At 41.2% G+C, this 19,124-nt stretch overlaps 1 protein-coding gene across 2 annotated transcripts in view; it reads left to right on the top strand.

Annotated features, from left to right (window-relative positions):
• The window catches only part of TASP1 (taspase 1), a 235,932-nt gene extending 225,664 nt beyond the window's left edge, over positions 1 to 10,268 (top strand). For both annotated transcript variants that reach the window (XM_029220390.1, XM_029220391.1), the window contains exon 14: positions 9,212 to 10,268. In XM_029220390.1, the coding sequence (XP_029076223.1) occupies positions 9,212 to 9,304 (93 nt within the window). In that variant the 3' untranslated portion in view covers positions 9,305 to 10,268. The remainder of the gene's footprint in view (positions 1 to 9,211) is intronic.
• The last annotated feature ends 8,856 nt before the right edge of the window (positions 10,269 to 19,124 follow it).

Genomic DNA, 19,124 nt, shown 5'->3' with positions numbered 1-19,124 from the left:
CTCCTCTGCATGCTTCAGCTGCATGACTTGAGGTTTTGTTCTGTTGTCTCTGGAAAACAACTCAGTATCTTGTTAGAAACAGGATAGGCCCAGTCTGGGACTGGTTCTGTGGTTACAAAACCATTAGGCAAAGGTTGATGGGAGGATCGGGCTGCCACCATCTGAACCCAATGGGCCAATAATAGTAACCGCACTGAAAGATGATCACAGATGTTAGGGCCATCTGAGCACACACCATAGGCAGAACACAGCCCCACCAGAGGGAAATTATTGCCGAAAATGCCCTTCTAAAGAAGGTAGCTGCGACTTTACTCTGGTGAGGGAATGCAAGGGTTGCCAGATTTTTCAAGAGTATCTAGAAATCAGGATGCTTGTATGCAACTTCCCCATTTTAAAATATTTTCTATTAATATTTTTAGAAGTTGGAAACACTGTGTGGCTCAAACCAAGCAAACTTGTCAGCTCTCCCTTAGGCCCAACACTGCCCTCCAGTCCTATTTGCCGTCCAGTGCCGTGGCCTCCAGAGAGCCTGCCCCACCTCCTTGATCCACATCCATGCTCTCTCTCTCTCTTGACTTCATTAGCATTTGTGGTTGGGTATCTGTGGTACTGTGATTTAGCATAAGAAGTACATATTTGTTCTTCCTTCAGGGTTCCTGACTTACAGCTCCCCAAACCCTTGGAATTTTCCAAGTGATAATAGCAATAGGAGCATCTTTAGTTATAATATTTGATCTCTAGTCCTCAGTTTCTGAAATCATTTCAGAGCCGTAAAGGTGAAATGGGTATCTTGTTACTCATAGCAAGCCCCTTTCAAGCACACCTGGGTTTATTTTAATGAAGTGACTTTTGGAAAACCCCAAGGTAACCTAAGCTTGGGGTCTGGTTACCAGGGGAACCAACCATGTGACTAGAGGGTTGGAAATTTCAGCCCCACCCCCTGACCTATAGGGAGGGGAGAGGGACTAGAGACTGAGTTCAGTCACCAATGACCAGCAATGTATTCAATCATACCTATGTAACAGCGCCTCCATAAAAATCCCCCGAAACACAAGGTTCAGAGGGCTTCTGAGATGGTGAATGTGTGGAGATTTGGGGAGTGGTGCCTTCAGAGAAGGCATGGAAACTCCAAGCCTCTTCCTACCTTCCTTGCCTATGCACCTCTTCTCTATCTGACTGTTTCTAAATTATATCCTTTTATAATAATGTAAACTGTTTTCCTGAATTTTGTGAGCTGCTCTAGCAAATTAATCAAACCTGAGGAGGGGGTGGTGGGAACCTCTCATTTATAGCCAATTTATAGCCATGGGCCAGAAGTGCAGGTGATAACCTGAACTTGCGATTGGTATCTGGCATGGTGGGGAGACAGTCTTGTGGAACTGAGCTCTTAACCTGTGGGCTCTATCTCCTGGCAGATGGTGTCAGGACTGAGTTAAATTGTAGGACACCCAATCAGTACCCACTGAGTTAATAGCTTGGTAGTGTTGGAAAACACATTGGAGTGTTATACCCTCTTAGTGTATGGTCACGTGCCTTTGTTAATGGTTTTCTAATCATCTCATATGGACTTACTTGTCTTCCCAACAACATGACATGTTCTTAGAAGGTAATTTGCCAGTATTCTACCACTTCGGTTTTCTCTGTAGCACCCAGGCATGCTGAGCTGATTGTTTTTGAGCCGTCGAAGGTTAATGATACAGCAAGCAGGGATATACAAAGCCCTTAGTAGTTAGCAAATACTCAGCAATTGTTAATTATTGTATCAGTGAGAGCAAAACAGCAGCATCAAAAATATTGGCCTAAAAATGTCCATTTTCTTCAACCTTACCTTTTAGCATGCAGCTAATTTTTCATTAAAATATCTCGTTCTATTTTTGAAGACTATCAAACATTTCAAATAGAATTACCCAATTCCGGGATATCAACTAATGTGTAATAGATATTGTGCTGCATAATGTTTTGTGCTATGGCTATGTGTTTGTTTGAATAATAAGAATCTAATGTGTTGGCACGTGCTTTCATTGCATGCAGTATCTCATGTAGTCCTTGTCAACCTGATGACAAATGCTCTTACAGTAAGTCCCCTACATACGAATGAGTTCTGTTCCGAGAGCGAGTTTGTAAAGTCCACCTTGTTCTTAAGTCCAACAAAGTTAGCCTAGGTACCCAACTAACACAATCGGCTATATAGTACTGTACTATAATAGGTTTATAATACTTTTCACACAAATAACATAAAAAAAACACAAAAAATAAAACACTTTTAATCTTACAGTATGGTACCTAGAAAAGTACAGTAGGACCGTACAACAGCTGGCACACAGGGGCTGGCATCGAGTGAACAGGCAAGAAGAGGTACTGACTGGAGGAGGGAGAGGAGGTGGGAGATGGTAGGGCTGAAGGATCGTCAGCAATAGGAGATGGAGGGCAAGCTGCAATTTCACTCATGCCTGACATTAGTGCCACAGGTTCTGGTTCCTTGCTGGATTCAATTCTATCTACCCTCTTGAAAAAACGATCCAGTGATGTCTGGGTAGTAGCTCTTTTTTTCTCATCATAGAAGACACAGAGGCACTGGATTGCATTCTGAACGGCTGCTGCAACCTTCTTGTACCATTCTACGTTCGGGTCCTGTGCCTCAAAAACTAACAGTGCCTCCTCGGATAAAGAAAATCCCCTTGCCATTTCCTGCATTGTGTATCTCCTTGGTTCGCCAGAAGCATTGCCACCAAACAACAGAGTTAGCCTATCCTTTGCTGCTTTATAGCCTGGCATCAGCTTTTCCTCCTTACTGATGTAACTTCGGTCTGGCATCCTCTTGCAGTACAGTCCTGTCTCATCCACATTAAAAACCTGCTCAGGTAGATACATGCCTTCATCAATAATTTCTCGAAGCGTTTCAGGAAATTCCCAGGCAGCTACCGGGCAGCTACCGTATCTGCATTTGCTGCCTCGCCACTTACTTTTACGTTGTGAAGGTTGGCTCTAGCCTTGAACCGATGAAACCAGCCATGGTTGGCATTAAAAGATGCACCCTCTGATTCTTCACCATGTTTCTTCTTCAAGTCTTCATAAAGGCTTTTAGCTTTCTCTTGAATCACCATTAAGCTGAGCGGGACTCGACACTGATGTGATCCTGCATCCGCAGACTGAGAAGTTTCTCCATCTCCTCCGTCACTTTTCCACGCTTCTTCGATATTATTGTTGACATCATCGGCACAGCAGACTTCACATGTTCCATGATCTTGTCCTCATTCCTCAGAATCGTGCCGATGGTTGAATGATTCATGTTATAAGAACGAGCGACGTCTACCATCCTTTCGCCTCGCTCCACTCTCTCAATTATTTTTACTTTTGTTTCCATTGTTATCGCTTGGCGCTTCTTAGCAGTATGAGCTACATCACCGCTGCTTTTACGCTTGATTCTGGACATCCTGGGCTTGAAATAAAGATACTATACTACAGTACTCTATACAGTACTGTACAGTAAAGTACACAAAAACACAACCACTTGTAGAGGATGCACGCATGTGACAGTGTACGCCAGACGCATGAACTAACTTATGTAATTACATGCAAACACACGTGCGCATCTTTGAAAGTTCACAAGTTGAAGGTTCATGTGTAGGGGACTTACTGTATAGCTATTTTAGAGGTGGGGTCCTGAGAAGTTAAGTAACCAGCAGAGGTTACATAGCTAGTAAGTGCAGAGGCCCAGATGGAATCGTTGTTAAAGATAACTCCAGCTGCTGTAACAAGCAAACCCCAGAATATATGTGTATAGTTGTTCAAATACAATAAGAAGCATGTTTCTCATTCACATAAAATACAAATTGGGGTTTCTGATTGGCAGAGGACTCTCTTCCAAATTATGATTCAGGGTCCCAAGCTCCTTACATCACCTAGGCCTCAGGTCATCAGAGAAAGCGCATGGAGAATGGTTTGTAAGATTTTCTCCCGGGCCTGGTAGTGGCACACATCACTTCAGTCCATCAGCCTGATTGCAGTCACATAGCCACATCTAACTGCAAAGAAGCCTGGGAAATATAGTGCAGCATTGTGTCCAGGAAGAAGAGATGGCCCAGAATTAAAGGTGCTCTGATCCTGTAACCCATGCACATAACCCTTATGATAAACTGCCTTTGTAGATTAACTTTAGAATTGGACACTATATGTTGTATGCTACATGCACTTTCTTAGCCACTGATCAATGAAAAAACCGTTGTTTTTTTCTTTTTAAAGGCAGAAAACCAAACTCTCAGAATTATGAAACCAATGAATAAAATATTTCCAAGAGCTTTTTTTCTGAGCTGTGTCTGTCGAGATTTTATGTCCCTGACCCCACCAAAGGAGGATAATAAGTTGTTTAAGAGAATCTTCCCTTGACTGTTGTGGCAGATCTCAAGCAACTCTCCTGCGAGTAGAAAGATGGATTAAAATATAACCACTAAATGAAGGCTTTGAGACTTTCAAAATTAAATTGTGCGCTTATAGTTTTCCTGGAAACCACAAAAAGCAGTCACTAAGGTGGTCTCAAAAGATTTAAAGACACGAGTATGAAAGATAGGAAGTCTCAGCTACTACTTAGATTGTGATTAGGATATCAAGCAATTATATAATTTCTGTATTATTTTTTTCTTTCACTTTCTCATTTTGAAGTCTTCAGGCTAAATATGTTATTATGCAATGTATTTGGTTTTATAGAAAGATACATTCCTAGGACTATTGGCTTTGAATAGACAGTTTAATTTACAAGGTGATAGTTCTTCTAGGAGTGTTAACCTCAAGGATCTGTCCGGTCACTCAGGGAATTAGCAAGAAAGCAGAGAATTCTAACTCCAAGGCCGTTGGGTCCCATTGGTTTGGCACTGTTAGCAGGATCTAAGGCTCTATCTCCATTCTAAAAGCATAATCACTTGGAAAGTGGGAAAATGGAGTCAGTCCATACTTTTTAAAAATCTATTTAAAAATAATCTTTACTCTAACAAACTAGTGTGATTGACTTTTTAACCAAACTGACTGGTCACACGAGTTAAAACACCTGAGATTCTTTGTACATAAACATAGCTCTGAAGGGTATACTTTAGTCACTTCTCCACTCAGTGAGCATTTCCAGAGTGTGCCTTTGTGTCAGACACTTTGACAGGTGCAGGGAATACAGAGGTGAGTGTATAACGAACTCCTGCCTCCAGCTGGCTTTCAATTACAGAGATTCAAAACAAACCAAAACCCGGACAGTTACATCACAAGATGTGAAATGCTCAGCTGGGAGCTGTAGGAGCTAGAAGGAGGGCTTCTAGATCTGGAGGAGGATCCAGCCAAGGACGTCTTTCCCGGAGAAAGAACCGAAAAGGATATTAGAGACACGGAATCCTCATTAGAGAGGTGTATGAGAGAGGCATTCTGAAGGAATGGAGGGAGAATACCCAAAATGCCGCTGCTCTGGCATCTACCATTTTCATGTGCTATTTCTCATTAGTTCCAAATTCCAATAAAAGTACACTGCTACTTAAATGGTTTTAAAGACACCTTGTTAAGGTCTTATGCTTGTAGGACACCCTAGAGTCTGCACAGTCCTTACACACCCAATATAAAATACTTTATTGCACTTTTAAATGCTGGCATACAAGTTCATCGTAGACAGTGGTGAACTGTCCACAGACATTTTTAGGCTCAAGGAATTCAAACCCACTTCTCCAAAAGAACTTTTAGAGATAAACACTCATATAAAATATTCTCTTAAACAGCCCCCACTGTTTATAATATGATTTGATGCTCCACTGAAATTTCCACAGAAAGCTTCAAATACATCTTGGCTCAAACTTTTCCAGGCCAAGGTTACTTATTTTCCGATGAGTCAGAAGACCATGTTGATTGATGAAACTGGTGAAGTGTTGACATACATTTGGACGGTTAACCATTCTATTCCCCTCAACACCAAAATCATGCCAGTGTGTTTTGTAATTGCAAAATCCCCATTGACTAGATGATAATTTAGGGAAGCAGTAATCCTGAGAAGTTAATCTTAACAACTTGTTTGTCTGGTTGAGTATTTCTGTCTTATGTAAACAGCTCAATTTATACAAATCTCAATGTATTTTTGAAGTATTTTGCCCATGCACCATTAATAAATATCTCAAGACCTTTGTCATCTTTTCCAGTTCTTTTTTTCTTTTCCTTCCTAACTCTCCTTGACACTTTGTGGTTTAGCTCAGTTTATTTAGATGTTTTTCTGTTGTAAACTTGGTGTGGGTAGGAATGTTAGAGGTAAGTTTGGATTGGCCATCTGTGTTTCTGTAAATCTCAGAGGATTGCTATCAAGTCCCCTGGTCTGTGGGACAGCAGTTTCTTCCTTCTAGTCCTGGCCTTTTCATGCTCAGCAGAAAAATCAGTTGCTTTAAGACTGACATTCCCCTGGTCAAGTTGCAGGCTGTCTGCTTGGACATATGGTCGCTCTTTGATCTTTTAACAATTAATTTATTCTCTGTTGCCTCTGGTGCCTAGACCGCCAGGCCTGCCGGGAAGTCTCACTGGATTCTCTCTGAATCTCTGGGAAATGTGAGGATGGAGTTTCCTGTGAGCTTCACTTTTAGGGACAGATATCTTAAGTAACCTGATTGGAAATTTTCAACCTATTTGTGAACAGAGCATGGTGTTAATATTTCTCCATCGGGGTCTGCACCATGGATTCATTCCTAGCTAACCCCTTCTCTTAATGCCATCTTATAGAATACAGTTTTGGACCAGGAAGAAAATGGTCATTTCTGCTTTCTTCTTTTTTTCTTTAACTGTGCTAAAATATACATAACATAAAATGTACTATTTTAACCGTGTTGGGTGTACTGTGCAGTGGCATTTAGTACATTCACGTTGTTGTGCAACCATCGCCACCGTCCATCTCCAGAACTTTTCACCTTCGCAAACTGAGACTGTATGCCTATTAAGTAATGGCCCCATAATTCTACCATCCCTCAGCCCCTGGCAACCACCATTCTGCTCCCTGTCCTGTGAATTTGACTTCTAGGTACCTTATATAAGTGGAATCATGCAATATTTGTCCTTTTGTGTCTGGCTTATTTCATTGAGCTTAGTATCTTCAGAGTTGATCCATGTTGTGCCATGTGTCAGAATGTCATTTCTTTTTAAAGCTGAATAACATACCACTGTATGTATAGACCATATTTTGTTTATTTATCTGTTGATGGACATTTGGGTTGCTTCTACTTTTTGGCTATTGTGACTAATGCTGCTATGAGCATTGTGTACAAATATATGAGTCCCTGCTTTTACTTGTTTTGGGTATATACCCTGAAGTGGAATTGTTGGATCGTATGATAATTCTATGTTTAATTTTTTGAGGAACGACCATATTGTTTTCCACATTCTTGATCCCTGTCCTAGCCATGTGACTGTTTCATGGCTGAGGAGGGTGAGATGAGAGATGATATAGACTAAGGGGCTTCTCCTCTCTCAGGGAAAAAAATTCTTTGACCTCATGTTAATGAATCCCTGAAAGAATAAAAGGGCCCCATCAACACTGAGTCCTGGGAGTTGTGGATCTGAGCGTTTTGTGCCTGATGTGACACGGGCTGCTGGGTAGCAGAATTAAACAACACGTCCTCTTCAAACTTCTCCCGCTAGGTTAATAAGACATCACAAGAAATGAAAGATCCACAAATGTGTCTTACTGTGGACTTCTCGGGTATAATATATCCGTACTTATAAGATGTACTAAGATGTACTAAACAGCCTTCAGATGCAATAACAAGGCCAGATTCTGGGACAGGGTGCCCAGAGGCGTGAGCCTGGCGACCAAACTCAGTGATACTCACCTCCCAGGAGGTGCCACATGGACTGCCTTGCCCAGCTCTCCACCCCAAAGTTGACGGGCCTCCCTCCTGGAGGTTACAGGTGGCTTCCTGCCTTGTGCACAGAAACACTAAGTACCCAGAGAACATTTTCTGTTCTCCAGAGCTTTCCAAATTGCTGACTTATGTCAGCTCCTCTAATAGGACTTGTGCAGTGAGACCCAAGAACAGTATCCACCGTCAAACTAAAACCAGGTGGCTTACCTGTTGCTCCATCTAAAGCATATGCTTGCTTTATTTTTGGTTGTGTGAGAGGATGTCAGACCCACCCCAGGCTTGGCCACCTCACCAGCTGCATCCAGCAAGTTCACTCTGGGACTTGAACTCCCTTGGGTTCAGTCCTCAGGAAAAGCTTGTGTGGAGAAGCAGAATCAGAGAGGATTACCTGAAGGATATACAGTCCCTCTGTTCTTAGAAACTCTGACATTTATCTATCCCCGGATTAAGCCAGATCATCAAAAAAAGGAATTCCTGGCTGACGTGGTCCTGACCCCTTGTGGAAGAGCTTTTCCTGCTGGCCTCCTTTGAGTGATGCTGTAATGTTCAGCCCTACAAAACTCCTTGTTGTACAACCGCTGTCTTCATTCATCCACTATACACAGTACCTGCTGTGGGTGAAGCCCTACAAGAGGAATGGCTCCTTGGACTCTGTGCCGGGAATGGTTTTCTCCTTTGAGTGGTTGGTTTGTGTGATCCCGTTATACCATGTGGACCCCTGTCTGGTCTTGGCCACTGGGAAGCTCTGAGACAGAGCAGCAGTCTGCCTCCAGCACAGGGACAGAACTCAGGCTAGATTTTGTGTGTTAACTCATGTCTGTCTTTAACTTATTTTTGTAAGTTCTTATTTTTCTTTTTTTTTTCATTGCCTCACTTGAGGTTGTTGAGTGATCTGATTTTTGTAAGTTATTTAAATCCTTTAAGGAGTCAATTGAGGGAATAATCATGAATCTGGTATTCTCAGTTGCTTTTAATGTTCAGAGGACAAAATGTATATCAACTGGTAGTTTTCAGGTAACTGGAATATGCTCAATACAGGTGGCCTTAAAACCACTCGTGTTCTGAGTGTGACTAAACTGTAAGCTCTGTGCTCCTGGGGGCCTGGGCTGTCCCGGTCTCTATCTCCAGCTACCAGTGCTGTGCTTGTCAGGTAGTAGGTACTCAGTTAATATCCCCTGAGATTTGGACAAACAGGATCTGTCTGCACCTGAGTTACCCGCCAGCACAGCCTGTAGATGCTCAGAAGCAAAGAGAAGCCAAGATACTCTGGTGTTTTCTCCGCCTTTGTCGCACGTCAGGGGGACACAGCTGGCACCTCTAACAGTCTTCCGTCTCCTCCTCTGCAGACTCACATTTCCAGACTCCCTCCCGGTGCGGTAGCCGGACAGTCCGTGGCGATTGAAGGTGGGGTCTGCCGCCTGGAGAGCCCAGTGAGCTGAACCTTCAGGCCGAACACAGAGCATCTGAGCGGCATTTCAGAACCCGAGCTTCGCAGGGTTTTAACCGAAGTTGGATGTTTTATCTTCCTCGTTTTATAATTCCTGTCACAGCCTCGTGCATCGCTCGCGACACTAGTGCTGCTGTAGTTAGCGCTTGGTGACACGCGCGTCTTGGGCAGATGAGCGGGACTCTGTGTGTGTGTGTGCGTGCGTGTGCGTGCGCCCTTGCGCACGCACAGTGCGTATGCTTGCTTCTCCTTCGATGAAATAGAAACTCCTCCTTATTGTGTAACCTCAGACCAAGAATGATTAAATCATCTTCCCAAAATGTGTCTTTAACTGTTTACAAGTAAAACCTAAAGTTGCAGGAAACATTGTTGATTTCACGAAGAGGTACCAACTGTCTTTGATATAACATGTCGGAACTGCAATCTACTTGTTGAAATGACTGACAGTGGCCATGCTCCATATGATAACAGTGCTAGTAACAAAGTGTTTTTATTTGTTAGCCAGTTTAAGTGGATCCTATGGTAACTTAAACTGTTGTTCTCATCCCTCATATGGGGCATTTTTCTTTAACAAAGAATGGTTTCAGTGAAACAATCTAGCAGAGAATTAAGGTCAGAACCTTTTTAAGTAATAGTCTTACTGATAAAGTTTGTACTTCTTTCCTCAAGCTTTTCTAAGCTTAAATACTGCATAGCTTCGAGCTGTGTGTACTGTATTATGAAAGAATATGTAAAGAGAACATACAGTAATGCACAGTCCTTAATTTGTGTATAATGGAATGTTATTTACAATGTAACACTGTAAATAAGAAAGCAAAATTTATGGGAAAATTCAATATTATCTTTGTTTCTTGTTTAAATATATTTTTAAGATAAAGGAACAAAAATAAAAGAAACATATTACTGGGTATAGTGTGTGACTCCTCTTCTCAGACTAATAAATTATCTTTTGAATCGTAGATTGGAGAGCCGTTTTTTGTTTTTAAAAAGTTACTTCTTCCGGAAATCATACCTTTATGCCTCTTGCTGTGGTTCTGAGTATTCAAAATTCAGTTTCATCTCTATTTAATTAGGCTGGACACCAGCAAGATGAAAGACGAACTTAGTACATGATTGAATGGTCAATACAGAAGTCCCTAAAATTTTCATTGTAATTTGACAAAAAAATAACCAAGGGAAGGCATAAGAACACTTTGCTTTGAGAAATGGTAGTGGCAGCTGAAAAGTCAATGGTTTCAGTTGATAAATTGCTTCTAAATGTTATATTTAGTGATTCTGGAGCCACATAAGAAAACCAAGACTTTCCTTTTGATTTTACATGTAAGAAGTAACTATTAAGAAGATACTAAAGATAGACTCGCTCAGGGGGAGGAAGTTCCCTGCACCATATAATCATGGCTCTGGGCGGTAACTGATAAAGCCCCAGATGAAATTATACACTTGACATCGATGTATGGGCAAATTATAAAGGAAAGACAACCAAAATGGAGTGGGTGTAAATATGAATGCTTTGGGAGTTGCTGACTTATATTCCTCGTACAGGCAATTACATTTGTCTCGCTGTGTTCTCGTAGACAGGTTGGTGCCGTGGTATCTGTTTCTCATTCTTAATGAGGCTGAGAACTTAGTAAGAGATGGGCTGGCTGGTGGGGAGCCTTTGGCTTCAAAAGCTTTCAAAGACCTGTTACCTGTTGGCAGGGTTTTTTCAGGAACTGGACTGGATCACATAAAACTATCAGGACACTTTGGAGTCTGAAAATCATCTGAACTATTTCACCAGGAATGCCATTTCTTTCATCTCCTTTTGACTTTATTCTGTTCATATTTAAAAGTTTGGGCTTGTTAAACACCCCTTTTATGAAGAGATTAAAATGGTCAGTATAAAAGAACACAGCCCCTCCAAAAACAGTTTGTTAGGACTTTAGTCTCCAATTTCTAATTTTTCTTTTTTTTCTAATTTAAGGAATATTATGAAACCAGGAGGAAAAACAAGTCAAAGGGTCATGGAGGCAAGAAATCTTAATTATAAGATCAGATGTTAAAGAAGAGATACTGGAACCAGAAGGTATTGACAGATATAAAATCAACTTTGTTTCACACAAAAGTAGGAAAGATAGAAACAGATAAGGATGTAACCTCATTCCCTAGTCTGGCCTATATCACCAAGACTCTGAAGCTGTGTTTGAAGGTACCCACTTTTAATGTGGATGATCCTAACTATAGGCCTGTATTCTATTTCATTTTAAGGCCTGAGCGTTGGATGTTTGGTTCTCTTGGGTACAGTTAAGCCTGGCCTGGATGCCTCAAGGCTGTCACTGTGATCCTGCTCTGAGTTTGGAAACGGGTGTCTTCCGCACTTGGTAAGGAGGCGGAGGGTGTGTGCTCTACCCTAAGGAGTCCCTGTGCTGACTGACAGGTGTGGCAGCCTTGTCTGGGCTCTGTCCTCGCTTGTCACCTCTGCCACCTCTCCCTGCTTCCTGTGTGTCTGCCTGTGGCGAGCCATTTTCTTATCGTCTAAATGCCTCTTCTAAATGTGAACTTGAACGCAGATGCCAACGTCTGTTAGAACTGTGTACGAAGAACATATAAACAAGCCCCTGAAGCTAGTCTGAGATGCTTGTCTGTGAGCAAAATGGATGAGTTTTAGTTTATAGATGTAAGGACATCTCTTTTGGTTCCTCAAAAGCCTTTTGTGCCGAATTCTTTATCTTCTCCCATGTTTGAGAGTGGTGATGTTCATACCAGTTACCTGAAATAAGTAAGGTTACTCTGTTGTAACAGATGGAGGGTGTGAGGGAAGGAAGAAAGGAAGATTTAGAAAAGTACTGGAACTACTCTCATATCTTGAAATTATATTTCATTATTGTGAATTTTTAAAAATCTGGTCATGGTTATAAAAGCAATCCATGCTTATTACAAAAACATAGAAAATAAAGAAAAGCAACAAAAAATTAACTCATAACCCCACTTCCCTAGAGACAACAGTTATTAACACTTTAATAACTTGTAACCTTTACAAATAACCTTTAGCATCTTTTTTTTTTTTTTTTTTTTTTTGGCCAAGCCACGAGGCTTGTGGGATCTAATTTCCCCAACCAGGGATCAAACTCATGCCCCCTGCAATGGAAACGTGGAGTCTAAACCACTGGACCACCAGGGAAGTCCCTTAGCTTCTATTCTTAAAGACTCTTCTCATATATAAATTTTCTGTGCTTTTAACACAAAAATGGGATTGTATTGAACCCCCAAGTGGGGTTATATAACCTTCAATTTTCACTTAATAATGTCATGGAAAGCTGTCCAAACCTATAGGGTTACACATACCTCATTTACTGCTTCCCCATACAATGCTGGTTTAGCTAATTCATATATGGATATGAATATATATATTTTATCCTGAAACTTTTATAAACTGATCACAGTACTGACAGTACATTTTCAGCATCCATTCTCTGAGGCCACAGGTCCATGCAATGAGCAGTGAGGTAGGGTCTTAGCCAACTCAGCAGGTGTCCTGGAACAGATCACTGTCATTGCCCATGGATCTTCTGTTTCACAGAGCCCCAGACAACTTTTACAGGCTCACATCTGCACCTCTGTGCCTGAGGACTTTCTCTGGAACCGTGGAAAGCTGCTCTGTCCCTGCACACAGCAGGCTAGAAGTCCAGGGAACGAGCACCCCCAGAAGCAGCTCTCAACAAATGATGAACAGAAGTTGTTGTATAAATATACAAGGAGCTCCCTTGCTCCTTGGGTGGGGTAATTCCGAGGCAGGTGTTTCACACTGTTTTTGAGAGATTTTAAACTTCAGTTGCCCCCAGTGGTCACTGACTTATAAGCACACCTTGTACCGGCTTTCTTCCCTTCCCTGTATACTTCCCCACCCCCAGCCTATGTTTCCTGGAATCATCTCCCAGATGCACTACTTGCTTTCGACTCCTTGTCTTAGGGTTGCTGCTGAGGAACTTGAAACTAAGCTACATTCTGTTCCATATGCTTTTCGTCATGAAGCCTCGGAGGGCCTTTATACTCTCTCCTGCGGAGGGTAGTCTCACTGGCCTGCTAGTGCACCCACTGCCAGCCCCCCCACCCCGGGGACTCTCCTCCTGCCTGTGCTCCTCATGAGCTATCTTCATCCGTAACATCTGGTGGACATTCTCCAGGTGATAAGGCTGGTAGTACCACGAAGGTGGAAGTTTATGACTAAGTCAGTGCTGACAGCCATCAGACCCCTGGGGGTGGGAGAAAGCTTTTAAGGAGGTGGGAATGAACAGAAGCTGAGCAGCAGCAGGTAGTCACAGGTTGATGGGCACCTTAGGGGAAATGGCCTGGAATTGTGTTAATGGTAATTGGAAGAAACCATGGCCAAAGGTGTGTTATGACTTGAAGAGACCAAAGCAGTGTTGTCAGCATCCCTGTGTTGTGAACACATCTACATGTTGACCAGGCTATAACAACCTCATATGACACCTGTTTCCAGGAAGCCATCTCTCAAGCCTGGATATCCTTAACATAATTTTATGGTTAAATTTCTTTTTTTTAAATTGAGGTATAGTTGTTTTACAGTGTTGTGTTAGTTTCAGGTGTACAGCACGGTGATTCAGGTACACATATATTCTTTTACAGATTCTGTTCCCTTACAGGTTATTACAAAATATTGAGTATAGTTCCCTGTGCTATACAGTAGGTCCTTGTTTGTTATCTATTTTACATATAGTAGTGTGTATCTGTTCATCCCAAACTCCTAATTTATCCCTCACCTTCCTTTCCCCTTTGGTATATGATTAATTTTTTAAGCATTGCCTCCTAACATTTTTCTTAAAACAAGATGTTTATTAAGTCAAACCCTGACATAAACCCTATAGTTGCTCAACATTGTGAATCCCTTTGTGCCGTGATGCCTCATCTCCTTGCGCTACTTAGGGTGGCAGTGGTGGGTCACGGGGTGGAGAATCTACAGAGGGATGATGGATGGAAGCCACTCCTCCCTCCCAGGAACTGGCCCAAGAAAAGGTTGAACCCAGAAGATAAGCCTTTGTGTGTACAATGAATTTGACTTTAGCTGGTAAATGTGGGAAGGAGGTGTGGGTGGGTGAATGTCGTGGGCTACAGGTGGGAGTGAGTGAGCGGGAGGTTGGCAACATACAAGCAATCCTTTTACATTAATATTTATTCTGGGAGAGTTAGAATTCTTAAGCAATACACTGCCTTTCCCCAACACTTCATTTGCGGAAAATTCACAAGGTATTAGCCCAGATGTGTATCATCAGAGACCCACAGGCTAACCAAATTGACCAGGCAGTTTTTCTTTTCCCACACACTGCTGTCTCTGAAGTGTACGGCCACAGGAAGGATTACATCGAAAACTGGTAAGGGCCTTCCTCCAAGGCTGCACACTCAACTTCCAGAAGCCCATCAGCCAAGCCCAGGGTGGTTCTTTGTGACCAGTTGTGGAAAGCGGGAGGGAAAGCGAGCACCGTGGTTTCTCCTTTACATGATAGAGTCCTTGAAGCCCTGAAACCACAGTGGCAAAGCCAGAAAAACTGGGCGAGGGTTTCTCTACCTCAAACTGCCATGGGGGTTTCACTGATTGTCAACAGAGCTTCAGAAGCTGGAAAGAAAAGAATCTAAACAATTCCTTTACCCTCTGCTGTGGCTACTATCTTGAAGATCCAAAGAGTTGCTCTTAAAATGGCCTTTTCTGGCCTTGGGAAATCCAGCAGTGCTTCAGAGATAAGAGGATATTGTTCTTCTACTCTCTTAAGAAAAAACAAACGTTCTTTTCCATTCAGAAGTAGTAAGATTTTAATCTTTCCACCCAAGATTTCCCCTCAAACCTGTTAACTACCTGCCTACTCCATCTAGCTAATGCTCACTCTCTTCTTCTGGATACACAGACCAAAATTCTTGGGTTCTTTTTTTCATGTATCACAGAATAACAAACCGCCCCAAACCTGAGCAGCTTTGACAACAACTGTTTTATTTGCTCACAACTCTGTCAGTGAGACTTGGCTTCTCTGACTGGTTTTCCTGCTGCTCTCACTGGTAGTCACTGACGTGCTGAACTTAGTTGGAGGGTGAACTGGGGGCTGGACCAACTGAGCTTCCTTCCCCCTTGTCAGCTCAGGGCCTCTCCTTCTGCATGAGGCCTCTCAACATGTTCCTTTCAAGACATGCTGCATCCAGGTTCCCAGCAATACAAAAGCAGAGGCTTATTATTATTATTATTTAATATTGAGCTGTATGAACTGTTTATATATTTTGGAGATTAATCCCTTGTCCGATGATTCGTTTGCAAATATTTTCACCCATTCTGAGGGTTGCCTTTTCGTCTTATTTGTTGTTTGCTGTGCAAAAGCTTTTAGGTTTCATTAGGTCCCATTTGCTTATTTTTGTTTTTATTTCCATTACTGTACGAAATGGATCAAAAAACATCTTGATGTGATTTATGTCAAAGAGTGTTCTTCCTATGTTCTCTTCTAAGTGTTTCATAGTGTGTGGTCTTATATTTAGGTCTCTAATCCATTTTGAGTTTGTTTTTGTGTATGGTGTTAGGGAGTGTTCTAATTTCATTCTTTTACATGTAGCTGTCCAGTTTTCCCAGTCACTTATTGAAGAGACTGTCTCTTCTCCAATGTATATCCTGGCCTCCTTTGTCATAGATTAGTTGACCATAGGTGCATGGGTTTACCTCTGGCCTTTCTATCCTGTTTCATTGATCTATATTTCTGTTTTTGTGCCAGTACCATATTTTCTTGATTACTGTAGCTTTGTAATATAGTCTAAAGTCAGGGAGTCTGATTCCTCCAGCTCCATTTTTTTCACTCAAGACTGCTTTGGCTATTTGGGGTCTTTTGTGTCTCCATACAAATTTTAAGATTTTTTGTTCTAGTTCTGTGAAAAGTGCCATTGGTACTTTGATAGGGATTGCATTGAATCTGTAGATTGCTTTGGGTAGTATAGTCATTTTCACAATATTGATTCTTCCTATCCAAGAACAGGGTATATCTCTCCATCTGTTTATGTCATCTTTAATTTCTTTCATCAGTGTCTTATAGTTTTCTGCATACAGGTCTTTTGTCTCCTTAGGTAGGTTTATTCCTAGGTATTTTATTCTTTTTGTTAAAATGGTAAATAGGAGTATTTCCTTAATTGCTCTTTCAGATTTTTCATCATTAGTGTATAGGAATGCAAGAGATTTCTGTGCATTAATTTTGTATCCTGCAACTTTACCAAATTCATTGCTTAGCTATAGTAGTTTTCTGGTGGCATTGTTAGGGTTCTCTATGTATAGTATCATGTCATCTGCAAACAGTGACAGTTTTACTTCTTCTTTTCCAGTTTGTATTCCTTTTATTTCTTTTTCTTCTCTGATTGCTGTGGCTAGGACTTCCAAAACTATGTGGAATAATAGTGGTGAGACTGGACATCCTTGTCTTGCTCCTGATGTTAGAGGAAATGATTTCAGCTTTTCACCATTGAGAATGATGTTTGCTGTGGCTTTGTCGTATATGGCCTTTGTTGTGTTGAGGTAGGCTCCCTCCATGCCCACTTTTTGGAGAGTTTTTATCATAAGTGGGTGTTGAATTTTGTCAAAAGCTTTTTCTGCATCTATTGAGACGGTCATATGGTTTTTATTCTTCAGTTTGTTAATATGGTGTATCACATTGATTGATTTGCATATATTGAAGAATCCTTGCATCCCTGGGATAAATCCCACTTGATCATGGTGTATGATCCTTTTAATGTGTTGCTGGATTCTGTTTGCTAGTATTTTGTTGAGGATTTTTGCAACTATATTCATCATTGATATTGGTCTGTAATTTTCTTTTTTTGTAGTATTTTTGTCTTGCTTTGCTATCAGGGTGATGGTAGCCTCTTAGAATGAGTTTGGGAGTGTTCTTTCCTCTGCAGTTTTCTGGAAGAGTTTGAGAAGGATGGGTGTTAGCTCTTCTCTAAATGTTTGATAGAATTCACCTGTGAAGCCGTCTGGTCCTGGACTTCTGTTTGTTGGAAGATTTTTAATCACAGTTTCAATTTCAGTGCTTGTGATTGGTCTCTTTGTATTTTCTATTTCTTCCTGGTTCAGTCTTGGAAGGTTATACCTTTCTAAGAATTTGTCCATTTCTTCCAGGTTGTCCATTTTATTGGCAAAGAATTGCTTGTCATAGTCTCTTATGCTTTGTATTTCTGTGGTGTCCATTGTAACTTCTTTTTCATTTCTAATTTTATTGATTTCAGTCCTCTCCCTCTTTTCTTGATGAGGCTGGCTAAAGGTTTATCCATTTTGTTTATCTTCTCAAAGAACCAGCTTTTAGTTCTATTGAACTTTGCTATTGTTTTCTTTGATTCTACTTCATTTATTTCTGCTCTGATCTTTATGATTTGTTTCCTTCTACTAACTTTGGGTTTTGTTTGTTCTTCTTTGTCTAGTTCCTTTAGGTGCAAGGTTAGATTGTGTATTTGAGGTTTTTCTTGTTTCTTGTGATAGGCTTGTATTGCTATAAACTTCCCTCTTAGAACTGCTTTTGCTGCACCCCGTAGGTTTTGCATCATTGTGTTTTCATTGTCATTTGTCTCTAGGTATTTTTTGATTTCCTCTTTGATTTCTTCAGTGAACTCTTTTTTTTTTTTTTTTTTTGCAGTACACGGGCCTCTCACTGTTGTGGCCTCTCCCATTGCGGAGCACAGGCTCCAGTCGTGCAGGCTCAGCGGCCATGGCTCACGAGCCTAGCCGCTCCACAGCATGTGGGATCTTCCAGGACCAGGGCGCGAACCCGTGTCCCCTGCATCGGCAGGCAGACTCTCAACCACTGCGTTACCAGGGAAGCCCAAACTCTTGGTTATTTAGTAATGTATTGTTTAACCTCCATGTATTTGTGTTTTTTACATTTTTTTCCCTGAAATTGATTTCTAATCTCATAGTGTTGTGGTCAGAAAAGGATACTTGATATGATATCAGTTTTCTTAAATTTACTGAGGCTTGATTTGTGACCCAAGATGTGATCTATCCTGGAGAATGTTCCATGAGCACTCGAGAAGAAAGTGCAATCTGCTGTTTTCGGATGGAATGTCCTATAAATCAATTAAATCTATCTGGTCTGTTGTGTCATTTAAAGCTTGTGTTTCCTATTTAATTTTCTGTTTGGATGTGTCCAATGATGTGTCCATTGGTGTAAAAGAGGTGTTGAAGTCCCCCAGTATTACTGTGTTACTGTCAATTTCCTCTTTTATATCTGTTAGCAGTTGCCTTATGTATTGAGGTGCACCTATGTTGGGTGCATATATGTTTATAATTGTTATATCTTCTTCTTGGATTGATCCCTTGATCATTATGTAGTGTCCTTCCTTGCCTCTTCTAACATTCTTTATTTTACAGCCTATTTCATCTGATATGAGTGTTGCTACTCCAGCTTTCTTTTGATTTCCATTTGCATGGAATATCTTTTTCCATCCCCTCACTTTCAGTCTGTATGTGTCCCTAGGTCTGAAGTGGGTCTTTTGTAGACAGCATATATATGGGTCTTGTTTTTGTATCCATTCTGCGAGCCTGTGTGTTTTTGTTGAACATTTAATCCATTCACATTTAAGGTAATTATCGATATGTATGTTCCTATTACCATTTTCTTAATTGTTTTGGGTTTGTTTTTGTAGGTTCTTTCCTTCTCTTGTGTTTCCCACTTACAGAAGTTCCTTTAGGATTTGTTGTAGAGCTGGTTTGGTGGTGCTGAATTCTCTTTGCTTTTGCTTGTCTGAAAAGCTTTTGATTTCTCCATTGAATCTGAATGAGATGCTTGCCGGGTAGAGTAATC

The sequence above is a fragment of the Monodon monoceros genome, unplaced genomic scaffold (assembly GCF_005190385.1).
Source record: "Monodon monoceros isolate NGI ecotype Baffin Bay Population unplaced genomic scaffold, NGI_Narwhal_1 Super_Scaffold_13, whole genome shotgun sequence".
NCBI classification, from domain to species: Eukaryota; Metazoa; Chordata; class Mammalia; order Artiodactyla; family Monodontidae; genus Monodon; species Monodon monoceros.
Note: the sequence above shows the minus strand (reverse complement) of the source record. Positions and strands in the feature narration are given on the sequence as shown.